The sequence below is a fragment of the Neolamprologus brichardi genome, chromosome 12 (genome assembly GCF_056152115.1).
Source record: "Neolamprologus brichardi isolate AB-2024 chromosome 12, ASM5615211v1, whole genome shotgun sequence".
NCBI lineage: Eukaryota > Metazoa > Chordata > Actinopteri > Cichliformes > Cichlidae > Neolamprologus > Neolamprologus brichardi.
The window spans coordinates 15678666-15701239 of record NC_142115.1 but is presented as its reverse complement, the minus strand read 5'-3'; the positions used below and the strand labels follow the sequence as shown (position 1 = coordinate 15701239).

Here is a 22574-nt window from a genome sequence, read left to right as displayed (position 1 = left end):
GAATGATGCAAACACGTCAATTACTAATCTTTATTTACTGGCATTAGTAAATTCCTGTTTACAAATCATTTTTCCCCCCATTCACCGCTCATTCATATTAATTATTTAACTTGAGGTGAAGTCAGTGGTTTGAAGTAGTCACTAAGATGAAACATATTCATCAGAAGCTTATGTGACGGTGATGCAAAGATCCAACAACCATAAAATACGAACCTACAGTTAATGCAACGTCTAGGAGGAACAATGCCTTAAGTGCACATAAAGAGTCCCTTTTAAAATCTTTGCTTGGGAAAGCAACAGTGCAGTGTAAATAAAAGGATCAAAGTTAATATCAGTTCTTCCTAATATCGTCTGTGCTTCTCCTCTATGCTACTAAATGATAATGTCCATGTAAAATCTCATTAGTGACAATGACTGGAAGGCAAATATGGATCCACTTAACCTCCTTGTTTGGAATTAAGAGTGAGATGTGGTCACAGGTGGATGACAAATTTCTGGAAAACAAAATAATATTCCAGATATAACGAAATGTAGGGTTTGAGATGAGGCACTGCAGGATATTCACTCCCAGCTCCCGTTTTTGTTCTTTTATTGGACACCCCTGACCCACAGGTGTTGCGTCTGCGAGTTACTGAGTCAAGTTAGTATGCCGTCTTGCTGTACATGCTTGAAATCTGTTCCTGAAAGTGTCTGCGGATGTCGGCGCGCCTGCTTTTCAGGGTGGGCGTGAGAAGGCCGTTGGCGACACTAAACATCTCTGGATGCAGGTAAAGGTCCTTCACCTGAGACAGAAAGGTGAAGCATCGAAATCAGTTAAGTTCAGCCACTTTGTAACTTGTGTGTTTGAACCTCGATGAGTTTGCTCACTTGTTCAAAGGAATTCAGCCGTGCTTCCCTCCCCACGGCGTTCATGTCCTCTAAAACTGCCTTCTTAACATCCTGTTGAAGACAGAACCAGTTTCCATTTAATCCTGCTGTGAGGACTTTAATCAGATGAAAGTTATATTCCAGAATTAGGCCTACAGGATTTTGGCACAGCTCCTCGTAGGACCCCACAAATCCCCGATCCTTGGCCCAGTCAACAAACACCTCTGGGTCAGGGACAACTATCCCTATTAAATAAGACTGATAAGAAATGCAAGACAAAATGAAACATCAAACCGTGCCTCTGAGAACACTTCGCTTTGGATAAGAAAGCTAAAATGTGCCGTACCTGTAAACTGTCTCCATGCACAAACACCTGGAGTACAGGGACAGAACGCATGTAGACGTTTTCTATCTTCTCCGGAGCGATGTATTCTCCTTGTGCCAGCTTGAAGATGTGCTTTTTTCTATCAATGATGCGCAGGGTCCCATTCTGACAAAAATAAGCGTGGTAACACAAACTCACTTGACTCATACAGACTAGTTAGTGTATCTAATCTTACTGGAAGCCACTGGCCCACGTCCCCGCTGTGCAGCCAGCCGTCGCTGTCCAGGGCTTCAGCCGTCTTCCCTGGATCCCTCAGGTAGCCTCTGAACACGCTGGGGCCACGAATACAAATCTTAATGGGACAAAGCAGTGAGAAGTCACCACACAGCATCCGCTGATAGGTAAAAATGTGTTCATATCTTTGCGCTGTCTGACCTCTCCCGCTCCGTTCTTGGCATAGTAATTCATCTCTGGGATGTCCACCACCTTCACCATGGCGCAGGGCAAAGGAGCACCAACATGACCTGACACAAACATACGCCTGCTGTTAACAGGAGAAACCACAACGACATCCATCCTGAACACCTGACAGTAGAAGAGCGTTTCCTACCTGTGCTACAGTCCCCTGGCATAGAGAACGTGCAGCCCGCTGTGCACTCAGTCTGTCCGTAACCCTCAAATATCAGACACCCCAGAGTGGCTCTGAGGAAGGACAGCACTGCTGTGGAGATCGGTGCTGAAGCGGTCAATGCAAACCTCAGATTACCCCCTAAACTCTCCTGAGAAAAAAAAAAAAAAGTACCTACGGTGAAGCATTTATGCAAAGCAGTTCAAACACAATCATATTGTGGATGCGAGCTCATTCCCATTTTAAATCATATTCAACCTTGGTCATATTTTCCCATCTGTATTGATCACACCAAGCCAAAATCTTTCAGTCCTTGTTTGCCTGCACGCGTGCTTCTCCAATACACTCCCACAGGGCCAATATGCTCCGGGTGATTTTGGCACCGATTGCTGGAATAGTTGTGCCTCTCTTGTAAAGTTTGGATACAAATTTGTTGATTATTTGCAGGGCTGCTTGTCTACATGTACCACCGTGTTAAGTGCTACAAAACACAGACGAGGACAACTGCAAAGTCAGGGATTTTCAGAAAATATGGCACTTAATAGTGAAGTTTAGAGAAGAAAAGATGTTCTGTGGGCTGATTTCAGAGGAGGCTACTGCAGAGCCAAGCATATGGATAAGTAACCTACATATGAATGTAAACAGCAGCAACAGGCTGAGAAAGTATATGATCCACACTGTCAGCCACTGACCTGGATCTTGTTGAACACCAGTTTGTCCCACAGGCTGTTGTTACGTACAACCCCGCTGTTGAGCTCCGCCTGCTTTCTTTTCACAGCGTAGTTGAGCAGAGCTCTTCGAAACGGTGAGGTCACCGAACCCAGAATCTATGTAAAAAATTGGCGAGAATGTACAAAAAACAGAAACACACCCAGGATTATGGCGGCCTTCTTAAGGTAAAAAATATTGGATTGGCTATTTTTAGATAAGTCAGCAGAAGTCCTGTTCGGAGCGTTTTCTCCTTGTTACATATGCAAAGTGCCGAGTCCTAGTATTTCTGTCGTAGGGCCTTTGCCTTAAACTAAAAAGGGCCTTGATGTGACACCTATTGTGCTATGTAACTAAAACAGAACTGAGGTGAATTCTCTGCGCAAATTTGAGGTATGTGCTGACATCACTGAGCACGCAAGTGTTGTGGGTTTAACAGGACTTCTAACCACACCAAGCAGCGATCTAAAAAAAGAGCAAGTCACACTGGAAGACGTGCACGAGAACGTTACCTTAAAAGGAAGATCAATCTGGATTTAAATCAGTCTATTTTATGGGGTTTTTTTGCTTTTCAGTTTTATTGCAATACAACAGTGGAGAGAGGACAGTGGGAAGGCAGGCAGAAAATAGCCTCATGACGGATTAAACCCAGGCCCATGCAATGGCCTTACGGCACACGGGCTGCCTGCTGATGCCAGTGAGCTACAGTGGGGCAAAAAAGTATTTAGTCAGCCACCGATTGTGCAAGTTCCCCCACTTAAAATGATGACAGAGGTCAGTAATTTGCACCAGAGGTACACTTCAACTGTGAGAGACAGAATGTGAAAAAAAAATCCATGAATTCACATGGTAGGATTTGTAAAGAATTTATTCGTAAATCAGGGTGGAAAATAAGTATTTGGTCACCTCAAACAAGGAAAATCCCTGGCTCTCACAGACCTGTAACGTCTTCTGTAAGAAGCTTTTCTGTCTCCCACTCGTTACCTGTATGAATGGCACCTGTTTGACCTCATCATCTGTATAAAAGACACCTGTCCACAGCCTCAACCAGTCAGACTCCAAACTCCGCCATGGCCAAGACCAAAGAGCTTTTGAAGGACACCAGGAAAAGAATTGTAGACCTGCACCAGACTGGGAAGAGTGAATCTACAATAGGCAAGCAGCTTGGTGTGAAAAAATCAACTGTGGGAGCAATCATCAGAAAATGGAAGACATACAAGACCACTGATAATCTCCCTCGATCTGGGGCTCCACGCAAGATCTCATCCCGTGGGGTCAAAATGATCATGAGAACGGTGAGCAAAGATCCCAGAACCACACGGGGGGACCTGGTGAATGACCTGCAGAGAGCTGGGACCAAAGTAACAAAGGTCACCATCAGTAACACACTACAACAGCAGGGAATCAAATCCCGCAGTGCCAGACGTGTTCCGCTGCTGAAGCCAGTGCATGTCCAGGCCCGTCTGAAGTTTGCCAGAGAGCACATGGATGATACAGCAGAGGATTGGGAGAATGTCATGTGGTCAGATGAAACCAAAGTAGAACTTTTTGGTATAAACTCAACTCGTCGTGTTTGGAGGAAGAAGAATACTGAGTTGCATCCCAAAAACACCATACCTACTGTGAAGCATGGGGGTGGAAACATCATGCTATGGGGCTGTTTTTCTGCCAAGGGGACAGGACGACTGATCCGTGTTAAGGACAGAATGAATGGGGCCAAGTATCGTGAGATTTTGAGCCAAAACCTCCTTCCATCAGTGAGAACTTTGAAGATGAAACGAGGCTGGGTCTTCCAACATGACAATGATCCAAAACACACCGCCCGGGCAACAAAGGAGTGGCTCCGTAAGAAGCATTTGAAAGTCCTGGAGTGGCCTAGCCAGTCTCCAGACCTCAACCCCATAGAAAATCTGTGGCGGGAGTTGAAAGTCCGTGTTGCTCGGCGACAGCCCTAAAACATCACTGCTCTTGAGAAGATCTGCATGGAGGAATGGGCCAAAATACCAGCTACTGTGTGTGCAAACCTGGTAAAGACCTATAGTAAACGTTTGACCTCTGTTATTGCCAACAAAGGTTATGTTACAAAGTATTGAGTTGTATTTTTGTTATTGACCAAATACTTATTTTCCACCCTGATTTACAAATAAATTCTTTACAAATCCTACCATGTGAATTCATGGATTTTTTTTTCACATTCTGTCTCTCACAGTTGAAGTGTACCTCTGGTGCAAATTACTGACCTCTGTCATCATTTTAAGTGGGGGAACTTGCACAATCGGTGGCTGACTAAATACTTTTTTGCCCCACTGTATACTGGTGCATGATTTTTACTAACGGGTGGATCTGCTGCATTTTGCACCTTGTAAAAGAAAATGAGGAGCGGGTAATGCGTTTGCTGACCTTGTCATAGATGCGATTGAGTAAACGAGGCACGACGGGAAAGAAGGTAGGCTTCAGAGTTTTAATGTCATCCATAAGAAGAGAAATGTCCCCCTGGTAAAATCCTACTCGGGCCCCGTAGCAGAACATAGAGACCTGCAATAGAAACAGATTTAATTTAGGGTTTATACACAAAAAAGTAGGGAAGAAAGAAAGACAGAAAAGCATGTGAGAAGAGGATCAACTACCTGAATCATTCTCTCAAACATGTGGGCAAGCGGCAGGTAAGAGATCGACACGTCGTCTTGCTGGATCTCAAACGAGCCCTGAGAGAAAAACGAGAAATGAAATGAGCAAAAAAAGCACAGGGGACAGATTAGGTTGAGGCAGCGGCATACGGCGAAGCCTCGCAGGCAATCAAACATGTTGTATGGCAGAATCTTTATACAGGGGCAATTAGTTAAAGTACCTCGCAGCGACAGGAGCAATCAAACACCCAATTAATCATACCATTAGACACAGCGGGGAGGGGGACAGTTTGGAGACATGCAGACACAAGCAAATGGGAAGCGACGGTAGCTGTGAGGCTGTTCTCAATTAGACAACGAGGTGGAAGTGTAGACAGACCTCCAGGATCTTAATGACAGAGGAAGTGTTGGAGGCGATGTTGCCGTGGGTGATCATGGCTCCCTTGGGCTTCCCTGGGTAAATAAACAAAACATTATTGCAGTGCCCCTGCGCAGCAAAGGAAACTGCAGCGGTGCCATAAAGAGTGGTTGTTAGTGGGCACTGAAGGGCATTTCTCTAATGATGTGAGTGAAGGATAATTACGGAGAGGCTTATGAGATCAGACGGTACCTGTGGTTCCACTGGTGAAGCAAACCACGGCCAGATCCTGAGGCTGGGGCGGCTACAGAGGGCAGCAATAAAATATGAGAACATGACAACGGACTTCCTCCGCTCTTAATTTAAGCCCCTGCTTATGAGTGAGTGTTAATGATATCCTATTGGACAGGAGCGACGACAGAGCTGTCACGCCAGTGTTTAGGAAGGGGGAGATCAGCCTTTTACGTGAGCAGCTCTGAGAGATGACAAACTCACCACAGGATCTTTGAGGTTCCTCCTTCCGACGTCCTAAGATGTGGACAGAGAGGAGTTGCTCGTATCAATTTGCACATCAGCAACGATGAGTCGATTAGAAGGGGCTACATTTAAATGGCTACGCCCCCCGCCCCCCCCCCCCGCCCCCACCCCAACTCACCATGAGCTGCTCCAGCTTTAAAACCTCCACCTCACAGCTCTTCGCCCTCTCCACAAAGGCCTGGCTGAAGTCGTTAAAGAGAACGAGGCAGGACAGCTTCGGCGTCGTGCCGTTCTCCTTGTTCTCTAGCAGAGATGCCGCCTTCTCCTCCCGGTCACAGATCACCACAGAGATCTCCGCTAAAAAAGCACCGAGCACACACTTACACGGAAAGTTTGTGAAGAAATGTTCTCATCAAAGTGTGAAATCTGTGGGGTTTTTCCACTCGGCTCTTCTGCCCGTCTCAAAAGGACTACCGAACACAGTCTCACTTTGAACTAATGAAGCCAGGATGATCGCATTTTTCACATTCAAATATTTCTCCTGTCAGAACAAATCAAACCTCTTTGAACTTGCACGCATATACTGCTGCTCAGGAACAGCTAAAACTGAGCAGACGGGTTTACTTTTACTTCAAGTGATCAGGTGTAGCCCTAGCTTTGTTTAATCTTTATACACACTCAGCCACTTTATAAGGTACACCTGCTCATTTACACAAGCATCTATGGCAGCAGCTCAGTGTTTGTAGCCACGTAGACATTAAGGACTTTGCAGCATGGATGCTGGTGCCAGATGAGCTGGTCTGAGTGTTGATCTGCTGGGGTTTTCCCCACACAAACATCTCTAAGGTTTACAGAGAATGGTCTGGTAAAGTGGAAAATATCCAGCGAGCAGTGGTTCTCTGGGTGAAAATGTTGATGTGAGAGGCAAGACTGCTTTGAGCCGACAGGAAACCAGGAGCAACTCCGATAACCACCTATTTCAGCCGAGGTATGTAGAAGAGATGCTCTGAACACGCTGTGCTGCACGTTCACACAGCCCACCTTCAAACAGGCCACACTGCGTTTTACTCCTGTCAGCCAATAGCAGGAAAACTGGGGCTGCAGTTTCCATAAGCTCACCAAACTTTGATAAATAAGATCAGAAAAAACATTGATAATCTGAAGAGTCTCAGTTTCTGTTGCTACATTTAGGCTGTAGGTTCAGAATTTTACAATCCACCCACAGCCTAACTTAGTATTGTAGTGACCACAGTGTACCAGTCTTCTGCTGGAAGAAATATTTTCTATGCATTTAGATAGAAATGCTTAATTTAGTTATTAGTTGGTTATTAGTTATTTACATAGGAGGGAAAAAAAGCAAAACAACAGGATCTACTGTGTCAGCATTTTGTAAATGTTCGGGAAGCTCTTCTTTGAGAGTTCAAATCAAGTTAAAAAGCCTATAAGAGGTAGAATTATGCAGTTTTTCCAGTAATAACAGTGACAATGATTAATGCAGGACTTTTACTAGTAAAGGGTATTTTTATGCCTGTAGTTCCTCTGATATTTATAGCATATTCTGTACACGATGATCTTCTTCCTTCTCCAATATTTTCTTTATTCAAAGGGCAAAATATCCATATGCAGTTTGTATGTCTGATGTGATGAAGGCTTCACGTTTGACACCATGTGAAACGTTTTCATTTTCGTATTTTAATGTGAAGGTTTTCTCACCAAGGTTGAGGATATGCACCATCGCCTCCAGTCCCAGCGTGTCATAGAGAGGCACCACTGCCATGGAGTAGGTGTAGCAGGCCAGCTCTGAGATGATCCACTTTAACCAGCAGAGGGAGACAAAGCAGCACTGTTACACTGAAGTCATTACCTGGGAATGACTTGGGGACTGGGATCCACTTTACGGTGCGTTTCATATTTATAAACCCATATACAACATAAACAACACTCAAGGTGTAGATCGGTCAAATGAGAGGTTTAGGGGCTCTAATAGAGCAGAAAATTGTCTTTTACTACGGCAATAATTGCCCAGTCCGACACTCTCCAATATTAGCTGCCCTGGAGACACACATTCACCACTAGCACTGTGCTGGCAATATAAATAAAGCCAAACACAATTTCACAATAGATGGATTAAAAAAAGAAAAAAAAAGAAAATCATAAATTCAATTTTCAAAATGTGTTTAAAAGGGCATGCTGAGCTCCGAGGGTAGAATCATCATCCACAAAACCTCCGCTGAGATGCGAGTTATTTAATAAATTTTTAAGATCAAAGGCAGCCAAACTAGAGTGGGATGAGCTGTCACACCACAGAGGAGTGGGAGGTCCATACCTCTGGCCTGTTTTGTGCATAGATCCCAACAAACTGCTCCGGATTCGGCTGGCAACCTTTAGCCAACAGGCCAGAGCCAAGCACCTGCGCCTGCTCAGCCACCTGAAGGATTACAGGCTCTCCGTGAACAAACAGTAAAGATCAAACACATTACATGGAAGTGCTGAGATAACTGGGAGGAATCACAGAAGTAACGATATGCCAGACCTCAGCGTAGGAGATCCACTCGTAGGGCTGACCCGGCTTCCTGAAGCCAAGACACGGGCCACTTCCTGAAGGACACAACACCGCTCTGTCAGCTCAGAAAGTCTGCTGATAGTTCTGCTATCAATCCACTTTCCAGTTTTCCTCTACTCTGTCCGGTTTCACACCGACTTCTCCGTCAATAGGAGAGTGTTTAATGAAGTGTGTGTGAAGGTGCGCATCACCTGAGATCATCAGGCCCCTCTGGAACATGTCGTAGGCTGTCCTGGTGTCGTCATAGTAAAACTCCAGCAGAGTGTCATCTTTGAGGATCGCCGATCGCCTGCAGCTGGGATCTCCCTGCAATAAACACCACCCTGTCACTCACAGCCCTGCAGCAATGCAGAGCATGCTAACACACGCCTAAGCCAGCAACAGCCGTCCCTCACTCACGTTAACGGCCACAGACTGGGCTTTAAGATCGCAGGGAGGGCGCATGGGTCGAGGACGGGTCACCAGCCAGTACGCTGTGATGGAGGCCAAGGCTCCTAAACCGAGCACAGAGGAGGGCGACAGGGAGAAGGAGGAGGAGAGAGGCAGAGACGGCAGAAGACTCCACAAGTCCTCCGATTCGGAGCCTTTAAGTCCTGTGCTGGAGCGAAGCGACCGCAACCACTCCTGGAAATGCATAGCTGAGGAGACAGGATGTAGAAAAGGGAAAATAAGCAGTCAAAAAGGAAGAAAATTACATGGTGCATAGGGACAGATGTTAACTCTGCTGCTACTTTAAAACAACAACAAGCATATAGAGTAGCAGACTAACGCTGAAGGGTTTTTTTTATTGTTTTGTGTGTGGATTCTGCTTCTTTTTTCTCTTTTTTAAACTTGATGTGTATCTGATAAATTTGATGCAGAGCTTTGTTGTCTTTGCACGACTTTTATTTATATATTTATTTATTCATTAATCTGTGTTGCGGTGAAGTTTAGCACTAAAAGAAATGTCTACATTGTTTGGGAGCTGGGGATTATTTTTTTTACTAATGATTAATCTGTTTACATAAAGCTGCAAAAACAATTTAAAACCAACAAAGGAATTTAAAAATCCCAAGGCTAAAGTTAGCACCTCATTTTCTTCCTCACAGACCAGATTTTTTTCAATTTGTTTGATTTATGGCTCCAAAGATTACCTGGCTTCCAGTGTCTGCTCAGAGTGTGCTCTTTTTTACAGTGCGGTATGAGACTGAATTCACCTCTAAAAAAAGAAAATGAAAAAAGATAATAGTCATGATCGCCGCTATGTTCACTGACCTTTTGGCCTCTTCCAGAACGAGAGCTGCTCTCTCCCTCACCCTCTGCTGCAGGTCTTCCACACCTGAACAATACGCTGATCATCCACGCTTTCGTTTTACATGTGAAATGACAATAAAAGGCTAATCTATTCTATTCTATTCTGCTCATTTGTGAAACTACACATGTCGCTCCAGCAGCAAGACCTCCATGCTGTTTGGTTGGTGAGCCCTGAGATGTGTGGTTGCTGGATTAAGCACAAAAAAAACAAAAAAAAAACAAAAACACACACACACCAAAAAACACAGCACTACAGTGATCTCAGGAGCTGAAAGTGGCAAACTTGTGTGGCCTTGGTGTCTTTGCATGTTAGTGGAAGCTTTTTAACAGCTTTCTGCAATTTATGCACATTTTCTCCTGTTTTGTGGCCAGCCAGGGAGCTTAGGTGTTGTACTTTCATTCCAACTTAGAGCTTAGTGGGGTATTTCTTCTTTTCTATCAAGAGTGGGGGGGTTTGTTTTAGTTTGTTTGTTTTTGTCCTTGAAGACCCTGAGGTCAGTTTGCTTCCTTCCTTATTATTCCTTTTTATTTACTTTAATGCTTTAATTGTAAATACATTCTTATGATTGTAAAACCAACGCGTTTGGAGGCTCAGTTCATGGTCGGGTGGCACTTTGTGCAAAACTCCACGTGTCCCCGTAGACTTCTCAGGGTTTTCAAAATCACTTTAACCAAGAAGGAAGCAAAGCAACATTTTCCCTTCACTCCATTTGGCAAACAGCGTGCTGGATTTAATAAGAGATTTGGGTCACATCATCAGGAATGATCAGTGTGATGATGGCGATGTGCAGCAGCACAGCAGATGAATTCAAAAATGGCCCTCTTTAAAAGCCTGCTGCACTCTGACTTTACAGCTCATTTGTGGTGCAATTACAGCCCAGCAAAAGTGGAAAAATCTTCAGGTGGTGCACTGACAAGACGTGCCAGTTGCATGTGAGACTAGTCATGCTTCTGAAGCTCTTGGTGTGATGGAGAACTGTAAGCACATCTTTATCTATGCTGACTAATTTTTGCGAATGTAGATGCAATAACAGGACTTTTCTGTATTGACCTGGACTTTGAACTTGATCAAAACTACAGTCAGTTGAGAGCTACGTTTATCTGTTCAAACTAGAGGTAGAAAAATACCCCATCAATATTGCATAGTTTTGCAATATTTTGCGAGGCAATATTGTATTGATATTTTATAAAATACTCAGACTACTACGAACAAGTGGGCCAATCTGATGCACACTGGACGCACTTAGCTCGAGAACACTATCTCGTAATTCAGAGCAAACTAATAGCTGAGTGACAAGTAAAAATAGGACAGCAGCCTCCAACATCTACAAAAACTTCAGTGGCTACCTGGGGACTGTACTGAAATTCATCACATTTGTGATTGATTGCAACTTGTGGTGGATAAATAGTTGTCTAGAGCTTGAAGTTGTTGTAGCTCACGACCAGTTTTGGGGCCAGATTCACTAAACAGGTGAAATAGCACATGAGTCCAATCCCTAAATAGTGCTCATAGGTGTAGTTAGTTTTATGGGGGATTTATAAAAGTTGCAATGTTTTCTAAACACAGTTCATTTTTATATCTTAAACTGCATTATTTGGCGTGAGCCCTAGCACCATCTCCAAATTGAAGGCCAAGTTCCATATAAGGGATGTCAGATTCAGGCTAGGAAGTGGGCGTCCTAAGAGAAGATGACACAACAAGAAGAGCGTTTCCTCACCCTGTCAACACTTAGGAACTGAGGGCAGTCTTCTACAGATTTGCAGTCGAGGTTTGCAGGACAATATGGCCGACGGCTCACTACCCACACAATCTGGAACAAACTGCACACAGACAATCTCTGGTCTCATAGGGCTGCCAGAAGGCCTGCCATGACAGCCCCTCACCGTCAGGCCAGTTTGCGCTGGTGACGGCAACATGTGGAGGAACGTTCTGTTCAGTGATGAGTCCAGATTCTGCCTATGCCATACGGATCATAGGTCCAAAGTGCGGATATGACACAGAACACTATTCTGATTGCTGCACCGATACCGTAACAGCTTTTGGTGGAGGCAGTGTGATGGTGTGGGGTGGCATCTGCCTCACTTGGAAAAAAAACTAAACAAGGCTTGTCATCATTGGAGGCAATCTCAATGCAGAGAAATGAGGATGAGATTCTGCAACTAGTGGCATTCCCATATCTCCACACTCTTTGTCCAACCTGACAAGATGACAACGACATCTTCTAAGATGGTTTATCAGAGACTACCTCCGGAATTTGGAAGTGGAGAGAAATGGCTGCCTGCAGTCCTGATCTCAACCCCACTGAACACATTTGGGATCAGCGTGGGTCCAGACTGACCAACACAACCACACTGGCTAACTTGTGACAAACACTGGTTTAAGAATAGGATGCTGTTGCTGTCCCACACTAGTATGTGACCAAGCTGGTGACCAGCATGAGGTGGTGGTGCCAGGTTATTCTGAGTGTGTATGAGTCTTCTACATGCTCTTCAGACTTTCATCATCCAATCAAATAAAAAGGCATCAAACAAGCCTGAATAGGACAATAAGCCGTTTGGCGATGGCAAAGAAGATTTAGCAAATTTTCATGGGCGCAAACCACATACTCAACTCTGCTGCTCAACCCCCAAATACATTTTCCTTACAAACGTGGCACCATTTCAGGGAAATAAACAGGCTTTCCAAGGGTATAGGATTTATTGTAAAGGAGCATCGTTACAACAAAGAAATTACGAAAACACAAATTTCCTTAATTTTTGTGCTAGGTTTATGTTATTGCAATGCATATAGCAAAATGTTTAAAATTTCAACAATATCTTATCGTCCATTTTGAGACAGTATCATATCATGGGGTGTTTAGTGATTCCCACCTCTAGTAAAAACAAAAGCCAGATCTAGCTCTGCGTCCCTATGCTTTATATGGGAAGAACGCAATACAAGGAATGAGTACATTCATTTACCCACAAGTTATTCAACTGCAGATGCATTCTTCTCATTTGCAACAGTACCAATGCAAACAGTGCCGACTTTGCCCTCTGTGGCTAAAACAACTTCACAGCACATGTGCAGTCAGACCGAGAGACACAGCTCCTCTCACTAACCGCTGAAGCAGTTCAGGTTTGCAACACTGAACAACATTTTAGGAGGAATTTCAGAGGTCAGTAAAGCTACTGTTTCAACAATGTTAACATTAGCTGTTTAACTATCAGAAATGACTAGAAATTACCATTAGCCACCTGTTATCATTAACGTAGCAGCTAGCAGTCTGTAGTTAGATAAATATGAATCATTGTTGCAGGTTGAACAAATTGCAGATTGAATACTGAGCAGAGCAGATTACAGACAAATGGACAACCAGGTGGGTTTCTGGCTGTGCAGAGCAGCGGGGGAAGGGTAGCTGAACCAAACAGAGTCCAGTGTGGAGAACTAATCCGAGCAAATACAGAGCGAAATCCAGAGCAGAGCAGCCGAATCAGACAGAAGACATGGTAAAGGGATGCAGTGGGACACTGGATAAGAGAGGCTGCATGTCCGCTACCTGCCTCATCCGCTGAGGGTTCCGGAGAGCCTAGCCAGCACTTCCTCGTTTCCGCTGGGGGTTCTGGAGAGCCCGGCCAGCACTTCCTCGTCTCCGCTCGAGGGTCCGAGGGGCCCGTCCAGCCATCACCGTCATCCACGCCTGCAGCAGCCTCGTCAGCTGGGGGGCCCGAGGAGCCCGTCCAGCAGCCTGCCTCGTCAGCTGGGGGGCCCGAGGAGCCCGTCCAGCAGCCTGCAGCTTCATCCGCTTCGCCTGGTCCGGCTTCGGCTTCAGCTTCAGCGTCGCCTGCATCGGCTTCAGCCTCGTCCGGTCCAGCCTCTGCCTCGGCCTCGTCCGGTGCTGCGGGGGCCACGCAGACTTTGGGTCCCATACTGCTGCCTCGACATCGTCGGTCGTCGCTTGTTGGACGTCGTCGCCGCTGCCTTCCGCGCGGTCGGCCCCCTGAGCTGTTTCCACGCCGCCGCCGTTGCCGTCCGCACGATCGGCCTCCGGAACTGGACTGTCTTGGACCCTTGCATTGCCATCCTTCGGGACGGCCCCCTGACTTATTGATGAACTGCTCTCTGTGCACCGGTGTTTTTTGTGCACGTTTTGTTTTTGGACTCTTTGTGCTTCTGTTTTTGTTCCGTCCTGGACCCCCGCCGCCCGCTCTGGGTTGTTTTCTAGTTGGGTGTGGGTTTTGTTTTCTGTGTTTGGGCTGTCTGGAGCCAGCTCGAGGGGTACTGTCAGGATCCTGGGTCTCCTGACCCAGCATGTTTAGTTCTTTGTGATTTTTGTATTATTGTACTTGTGTGAGTTATTCTATGGTTTCTAGTTTCGATCCCTTGCCCTTCATGTTTCTCTGTGTCCCCTCTGTTCTGTGTAAGTCTGTGTCTGCAGGTTTGAGTTTCCCTCTGTGTCTTTCAGTTCTTAGAGTCCTAAGCTTTATGGTTTATGTCTGTGTTCTTTTCACCCATGGGTGCAGTGTCATATTAATGGGAAGGAGGTTCTGTATGTAGGAAAAGAAACACTGTTGAACCATGTGTGAAATAAATAAAGAAATGAAATGAAATGAAATGTTTCTTAGTTGCTGTCTCCACCGTGTCAAGTTCGCATGTCTGTGTTATACTTCCTGTTTTACTTTGAAGGTCCGGGTCTTCCTTGTCTGTCAGTTCTGATTTCTCCCAGCTGTGCCCTCCTTCTGTGTCTCATTCCCCTCGTTACTTCCCAGTGTATTTAAACCCTGTGTTTCTCTGAGTCAGTGTTGCATCGTCCCTCATGCTGTGTGGATCTCCCTGTGTCTCCCTGTGAGTTTAGTTTGTCATTTTCCAGTTTAGTTTAGTTTGCTTTTGTATGACTTTCCCCTGCCAGCAATAAAGCTGAGTTCGTTGTGTTTAAACCTCGTCCCTGAGTGCCTGCATTTTGGGTCCAACTCCTGCCTGCCGCACAGCGATTCATGACACTGCAGGCAAATGTGGACAAGCTGATAAATTTTAACTTTAAACTACCTTTACAATAATTTAGTAAAAGGTGTTTCATATTTTGTGGTAGCTGTGACGTCATTTTAAAATGCAGGCAGTGATCGGTTCAGTCCGCTTCACAATATCTTTGTTTTAGCATAACTAATATTACACTTTATCCAAAGATCATTTACACTCCTCATATTAGTTTTCTGTAATGCTCTTCTTCTACAATAATTTAGTTACACGTGTGTGTGTGTGTGTGTGTGTGTGTGTCTGTCTGTCTGTCAAGGTGTTTCTGCGCAGTGTACCAGGGGCACGAGGAGTGTGTGTGTGTGTTTATTACCTTCACAATTTGTAATGAAATTATCTAAGTCATTTTAAAAATGGATAAAATCTCTACACTTAACCTTTATACTTAATATTGAATATTTATTTAGGGAAAAATTAATTGAATAAATCGAGTTTTTTCCTGGGTGTGAGTATCAAGTCTAGTATCCTGACAACTCTAGTGGATGTTTACATATCTGTCCCCCTACACCCTGTTTATCCACATACTAAAGAAAAAAGAAAATACGAAAGAAAGAAATATCATTCCACTTCTGAAACAACAATCCAGCCTGAAGAGCCCGGTTTAAAAGGCCCAGCCACAGCGGAGCACAGGTTTGGCACAGCTGAGAGAGAGAAGAAGAAAAGAAAAGACTCTGGGTCTATACAGGAGAGAGAGTGGTGGGGGTGTGGGGGGGTGGAGAGACACCAGGAAGTAATAACGATTGGCTTAACAGAAACAGGCACCGGGGTTACTCTCAGTCATGTTCTGCCACCCTTTCATTCGCCAGAGAGAAAGAGAGACTCAGGGTGTGTACAGTAGCAACGGGGGCTGGTGGCGAGATGGGGTGAGGAGGGAGGACCGGCTGGGTCCACCCCTAATGGTTCTCTGCCAAAGACTTCATTGTTCATATCAGAACTGAATGAATCAGGGAGACACGGGGAGGGGAAAATGACACAGACACACACAGACACACACACACACACAGTGCAAGACCAGACTTCTCCCTGAAACTGCTAATTTCATCCCCTCAAGCAAACCACTTCATCTTCTACCGCACAAGGAATTCACCTCTCTGAATAAACCTCCCCTTTCCCACATTTGCTCCCCCCTCCCTGAATGCTCCTCAACCTCTCACCCACTTTCTCCCCCAGTGCCCAATTGGAGAGGATAGCTTCCCCTTCCCTCCTGTTTAACCGGAGCTGATGCTGCGCCGCTTCCCTAGCCTGCACGGGCAAAGCAATGCCACACTCATCCTCAGGAAGATTTATAATCTGCTTTAAGCATCAATTTATGTGAACTAAAGCTGTTCACTTCCCTCTTCACACCTGCTGAAGTCACAGAGCAGCTGGTGAGCCCCTCGAGTCCTTTCACTAGGTAAATAAATTGAAAACAAAGGGCTTTATGAAACATGACATCAAAAAAAAAATGACAGTGTGGTGTGAAGAGAGCTTCCTGTGGCCCCTTTCTGTCTTTCTCTCTCCCCGGCCCTCCCTTCTCTCTCACTCCCATTCATTATGGCTATTGTCAAGTCCCAGACAAGAACCATTGTGCTTCCAGCTCTTACTCCCAAGAAGACAGGAGACAAAAGGAATGGCAAACACATGTGAAAATATACTGAAGGAAAACAAATGCACCTTCATTCTCTGCCAGTTCCTGCAGGGAGAGCGCACTTTTGGCTACATTGTAATTCGGAGAGCTGCTATCGCAGCAGGGCACTCATGACAGACGTGCACACAGTTCACACATTAAGTGCTGTGATGTTTGAACAGTAACAGCGGATCGAAACTATATTTGGTGTAAGTAAAGGCATCCGTATGTGGAGTATATGCCAAAATGCAACACACACACACACAAAACAAACAAAAAACAAAGGTTCAAGTGGAGACGACAGGCATGTCGGTCTCCATGTCCGTGCATGTTTACTCTCGCTCACAAGTGGAGACATAACCGAGAGCTATTCACTAACAGAAGTATGACAAACACATGAGTGGAACGCAGCATGTTGAAATTACAGACATTAAAAAAACACCAAAAAAAACAACCAAAAACCGGTTTTGAGTCAAATCTGGCATATAGTCAATAATTACAACCTCGTCAATGTTCCTTTATAACCGTCAAATATTTCGACTGCCGTCAAACTAATGGGGTGTCATGGGAAAATGTTCCCGGGCAGGTGGTAAAGAAATAAATAAATTTAAAACGGCATGGTGAGGTTATGAATTATTGTAAGCTTGAAAGATCTAGGAGCCACAGCAGAGACTGCTAAAGATTCATGTCACTGCTGAGATCAGAGGATAAGAAGAGAAGAAGAATAGACCCTGTACTGACTTGTAACATTTTCAGAGGCTGAACACTGCAATAGGACCCAAGTCTGCATGAGCCGTGGGACAGCGCAGCGTGCCCTGCACAGTCTGAAAACATTTCATTGTTGCTGCTATCACCTAATTTAGCTCAGCCGTCCAACATCCCACAGCACCTGACTGTGGAGCTGGGCCAGACAAACATCTGGACTATGCAGCCACGACTGCAGGTCTAGAATGAGCACCAGCACTCTCCGGGGCAGTGTGTTTTATGCTGCACTGCAGCTGTAACAGTAGGTTTCCAGATGACACCCTACTGGAGTCTCTAGATCAGCAGCAACAAAGAAACAACTTGCAGAGAGGCGATCGGGCTTGAAGCAACGTGATGTAAGACCAAAAGCTTTTCCCTGAACACAGTGAAACTGGAAGAGCTTCCCACTGACTTCAGCAAGATGCTCTCAAACACAACTGAGCCTTTAAACTTCTGTGATGAAATTTGTGTAGTTTTTCCTCCAGAAGTGTTTTTTGTAGATGCATTTCCTGGTGTGCTTTCTTTCCAAGTCAAATTTGTGCATAAATTTTGACTCCAGTAACCACACGTGGGTCCTGGGATTAAATAAATGTTATAAAGAAGATCACAAGTTTGATTATTCAATTTTTTTTTTAAGTCCATGTTTTACCAAGAAAACTAACATGCATCTATTTTCTTCTGTTTATCCAATTCAATGTTGCGCAGGAGAGCCTAGACACATTGACACCCAGATTCACACCTACAGCCAGTTTACAATCACCAGTTAACCTAACGCCATGCATTGTGGGCTGTGGGAAAAAACTGCAAGTAATCATCCATCATTAAAGCTGACACAGGAAGAACACAGGAAGTCCGCAGAGAAAGGTGACAGACTAATTTCAGACCCAGGATCTTCTTGCTGTGCCATGCCGTCCCTCCACTGCACCATCCCCACAAAATCCCAGCAAAACTTTTATCTGTACAATTTATTTGTTAACAACAATAAAAGTCTTACTCTTGGCAAAAGGGTGGAAATGTAAGCATATGGAAGAGTGGTTTTTAGAGTTCAGATGAATTACTGCAAAACCTGGCTTTATCACAAGCTTTTAATATGCTTTCAGTGTTGTAGGAAGCAGCCGTAAGCTGTCGGGATTCATGAATGTATTTTGGCAACATCACCGGCACAGTTAAGTAAAGCTTGCAAGTATAAACAAAGAGCTTGAAAGAGTGGAATTGAATTTGCTGCTCTGTTCAGATCAGTTGTGGTGGCTGTAAATGATTTTATAGAGCAGCCAAAGACTTATTTAACACACATGCACAGAGTTTCCTCTGCATTAGACAGGCAGGCAGAAATGCTCGAGATGCTTAAGCTGCCATCTCCTTTCCTTGTTCGTGTTGTCACACGAAACATCGGATAACGATTTGGCTCTGTGCATCACACAGAATGTAAGAAGAGTTCTGTACAGTAGCTTGCAGAGCTTTTCTGTGGTGACGGGAGCAATGCTGGGGAATGCTCCCCCCTGACCCAGAAAACTACAGGAGGTGGCACAAAGGAAGAGGGGGAAGGTTTTTATAGCTGGGAGACAGGCCACAGCATTTTGTGCCAGCACCAGAAGACCGGTGTAGTCTGCACATGCTCCATGTGCCCAGGGAGGAGAGAGTTCTGGTTGGAGGGGACCCGAAGAGAGAGGACTGCAAGACGGACACGTGAGGCTGGCCAGGCAAGCGTGGGGGGGGGGTAAGAAAGAATGAAACGCACGGGTGTTTTCTGGCTGTGATTCCTAAACAAAGCGTGAAGAACACAGACACATGCACGCTCGGTCCCAATGACGTTTCTCTTGTAGCAGGAAGCAAGAAAGACCACACATCCGGGATGCAGAAAACACCACTTTCCTCAAGGCGGTCAGGAGTCTCCCAGGGTCTCGAATTCACTTAAAGCCAAGCGGAGATTCTCGAAAACAAAGCTACAGTTGTGCATTCTTTTGCAGACGTTTCTGGTTTCAGGTAACTAAGCAGCGGCAGGTTCAAACGTCAACATGCTGTCAAAGCTCACGTCTGACCGAGCCGGTGTATTTGTTAATTCTTAATGGTTGACTACAAACGTCAGGTGACACATTCAACACTGTAACTGTCAAATACACACAAGGGGATGCAAAACAGATGGGAGGAGGCCATATGGACAACTTCAAACACGTTGCCTCCGAATATCTCGACACGCAAGTATTAGAAGTATGATTTAAAACGAAAGCAGATGTAACGTGTGGAAATGAACAGCGGGTGTGATTTTACACAACAAAAATGGCAGAAAACCTACAATTAGGGCTGAAACTCTCTCCAACTGTAATTATCCTCAACTTGGACCACAGACAAAATTCACAGCAGCCCCCTTTTCTCTGTACCTCGCTTACATTTTCCACATATAGCCTGTAAAGTTTGGGCAAGTTTAGCAGCAAAACAAACCCTCTACATATATATATATACACATTATCCCCAACACTGGCCTTTTAATACAGATCATGTAGATAAAATAAAGCAAAAAGGTTCATGTACAGTGGCATGCAGAATGCAAGGACGAAGAAACTTCTTAAAAAATAAAAGTGTCTGTACTAAACTGATTTATGCAAATGTAAGCAGCGTCTTTATTGAGTGCTCTTGTTCTAAAGAATATGGCACTTCCTACGGACTCATTCAGGCTTCCTCATCTCTGACAGGTGACCTGTGCTTGATTACAGCAGTGTCTTCAATGACAATTGACTTTTCCTTCTGCGAGTTCCACTTCAATCTAGACTCTAAAGTTAGCAAGCGTGCCATTTTTTTTGTCATGTGATTGCATTTGAGAGGTTTCTCTGACAGGCAGATGACCTGTCCAGCCTCTTACCCAGTGGGTGCTGCTGGAATAGGCTTCTGATAGTAAACAGATGTAAAATGTGATATAATGTTTGCTTTGTGGAAATCACAGCACTCTTAATATACCAGGACGTCGCTTTCAGGTTGTGCTGATCATTGAGTCCATTGATGAAAAATTATAAAAAATATTTTTATATTCCTTAAAGGAGCTTCACATTTTTCAGTGTGAGGGAAAAAAAAAAAAAAAAAATCACAGTTGTGGCAGTAAGACTGGATTTGGGGAATACAATGTTGAAAACATCTGGAATCATTAACTTTACAGAAAAAAAGAACATGCTGCACGTCTTTAGAACATTATCCTACCACCACTGAGACGCACAGATAAACAGTACCATGTTTTTGGGGTGGTTTTGCCATATAATGTGAACTCTTTTTTTCCCAATAAATGAGAAAGGGTTCCACGTGTGTGACTTTAAAATCTGATGTTAATGACTGAATGGTGTGTTGATTTAGTTTCCGTTTTTGTTTTATCATCATGCTGGAAATATGTTAATTAATTTAAACACAAAACATTACATGCCAACATCTTCCACTTATCCAATTCTGGGCTGCAGATGGGACTGGAGCCTTTCCTGGCTGTCACAGGGCAGGGGGCAGGACACACCCTGGAGAGACTGTCAATCTATTGCAAGGCTAACTCAGAGACAGAAAACCATTCACGCCTACAGGTGATTTAGTAACCAAGTAAGCTGACATACACCTGTCTGGACTGTTTGGAGCAAGACTAAGCCCACACAGAGAGGCCCAAGGGTTGATTTGAAACCAAGACCTTGTTACCGTGAGGCAACAGTGCTAACCGCCGCACCAACCCCAAAAACTGTCAAGTGAGTATCAATAATATATTTGGCGCTTTAAGTAAGCTATAAAGTGATCAAGTGAAAATTAAAGAAGAAAAACAGCATAAAGCATCTTATTAAGGAGTTGGACCTCCATGTTCCTCGGCACTGATTCTCTAAGTATTTGAAAGTGTACTTGAGGGACACTTTCTTTCATCTGGTGTTTTGATAATAGTGGTGGTGAACACAAACACCTGGGTCCACCGGGTGTTGACTTCAGTTGCGATCTAGTGATTTGCAAAGGTCAGAGCATGTGACTGTAATCACATGCGTACTCAAAAGCATTCAGTGACCCCCTTATGAATGAAAAAGAAACCACGCCGATTGGGAGAAGCAGTTCATTACTGGGTGGAAGGCATCACTCAGAACAGCCCTAGTTTCATTTTCAGTTGACAAAAGGCCATGCCAATCGATTATTTATTTTTTTGGTTTGTCACCATTTCAATTCACATAATCTGTGTATCTGAACTATGCAGGGAATGCATTAAGAGTAAACTGCTGGTGAATTTTTTTATGGGAGAAGATTATCCCGTTCTCACATCCACAATACATTCAAACAAACTCCCAATCAGCTCACAGCTTATATGCTATATTCAGTTATTAATATTTAACCCATGCAAAAAACACAGGTGTTCAGTATTTAAATGCAACTTGATTTACGTACATAAATGTTTCATTTTTGCTTGTTTTTAACAGAGTACACAAAAGTTTAAGAAAAATGTTTTTACCAGATACACATTTTTCCTGCTGCCTCGAATCACTTTCAAAGAAATCTCTTTCTTTGCTTGCGTAAAACTTTTCACAAGTTAACAGGTTGATTCCTGTTCACATTCCTCCAAAATCTGCAAATATCAGCTCGGCAGCATGGGAACTCGGCGTGCTGCAGCCAAACTTAGTTTCTTTCTTTTTTCACAGTCTGCTCAGTTTAGCTTTGTTTAGCTTTGTGCTTCTTTATCGAGCTGAGACGTCTGAATACAAACTACCGAAGAAAGAGACTCTGACAGAGACTTACCAGAGTGAACGCAGGTTTCCAAACGGTCGTTGACTGAGAGCCTCACTTAATCCTGCCTCAGGTCCACAGAAATTTACCCACCAGTCCAGCTAAACGCAATTAACCTGTGTTTCCGGTCCAAATCTTCAAAATAAAGGACTGCGCTCAAACACTATACAAACACACTGACTTTAAAGGAAAACAGTTGTACATGTACAATGATAATAAGGGCTATTCTATTCTATTCTAAGAGAGGATAATATGAAAAACATATTATATGCATAAATAAATAACAAATAATTCTATATATATATATATGTATGTATGTGTGTATATATATATATCAATTAGTTGATTCACTTTATTTTTAACCAAAGCAGGGTATATATAGATAGTTATTTCATCATCTTTGCACGCTGCACCATTAAACATATACATATGATATATGTTGCTATTGCCTGTGTCATGTTGCCACTGAGAACGAAAAAAATAAATAGAGCCCGATTCCTTGTGTGCAAGCACTTATTAGGCCAATAAAGTCCATTCTGAATTTAAAGTTGTATTAAAGTTATACAACTTCCTGTGTGTTTGCCTTTCCTTCCAGGCCTTGACGTTTTTCTGCAAAACTGGGCCCACACTGACGTAACGTCTTAA

The 22574-nt window shown here is 44.1% G+C and overlaps 1 protein-coding gene across 1 annotated transcript; it reads right to left on the bottom strand.

The window, feature by feature from the left end:
- Nucleotides 1–16: 16 nt before the first annotated feature.
- acsl2 (acyl-CoA synthetase long chain family member 2) lies at nt 17–22031 on the bottom strand. The gene is made up of 20 exons (XM_006784039.3): nt 21942–22031; nt 8953–9191; nt 8745–8859; nt 8524–8588; nt 8317–8418; nt 7704–7803; nt 6169–6347; nt 6009–6041; nt 5766–5817; nt 5535–5608; nt 5156–5233; nt 4929–5063; nt 2513–2647; nt 1803–1971; nt 1628–1716; nt 1428–1544; nt 1214–1357; nt 1024–1125; nt 868–939; nt 17–782 (listed from the first exon to the last, which is right to left on the bottom strand). The coding sequence occupies exons 2-20, from the start codon at nt 9187–9189 to the stop codon at nt 642–644; spliced, it is 2139 nt and encodes a 712-aa protein (XP_006784102.1). The 5' UTR covers nt 9190–9191; nt 21942–22031; the 3' UTR covers nt 17–641.
- Between the last annotated feature and the right edge of the window lie 543 nt (nt 22032–22574).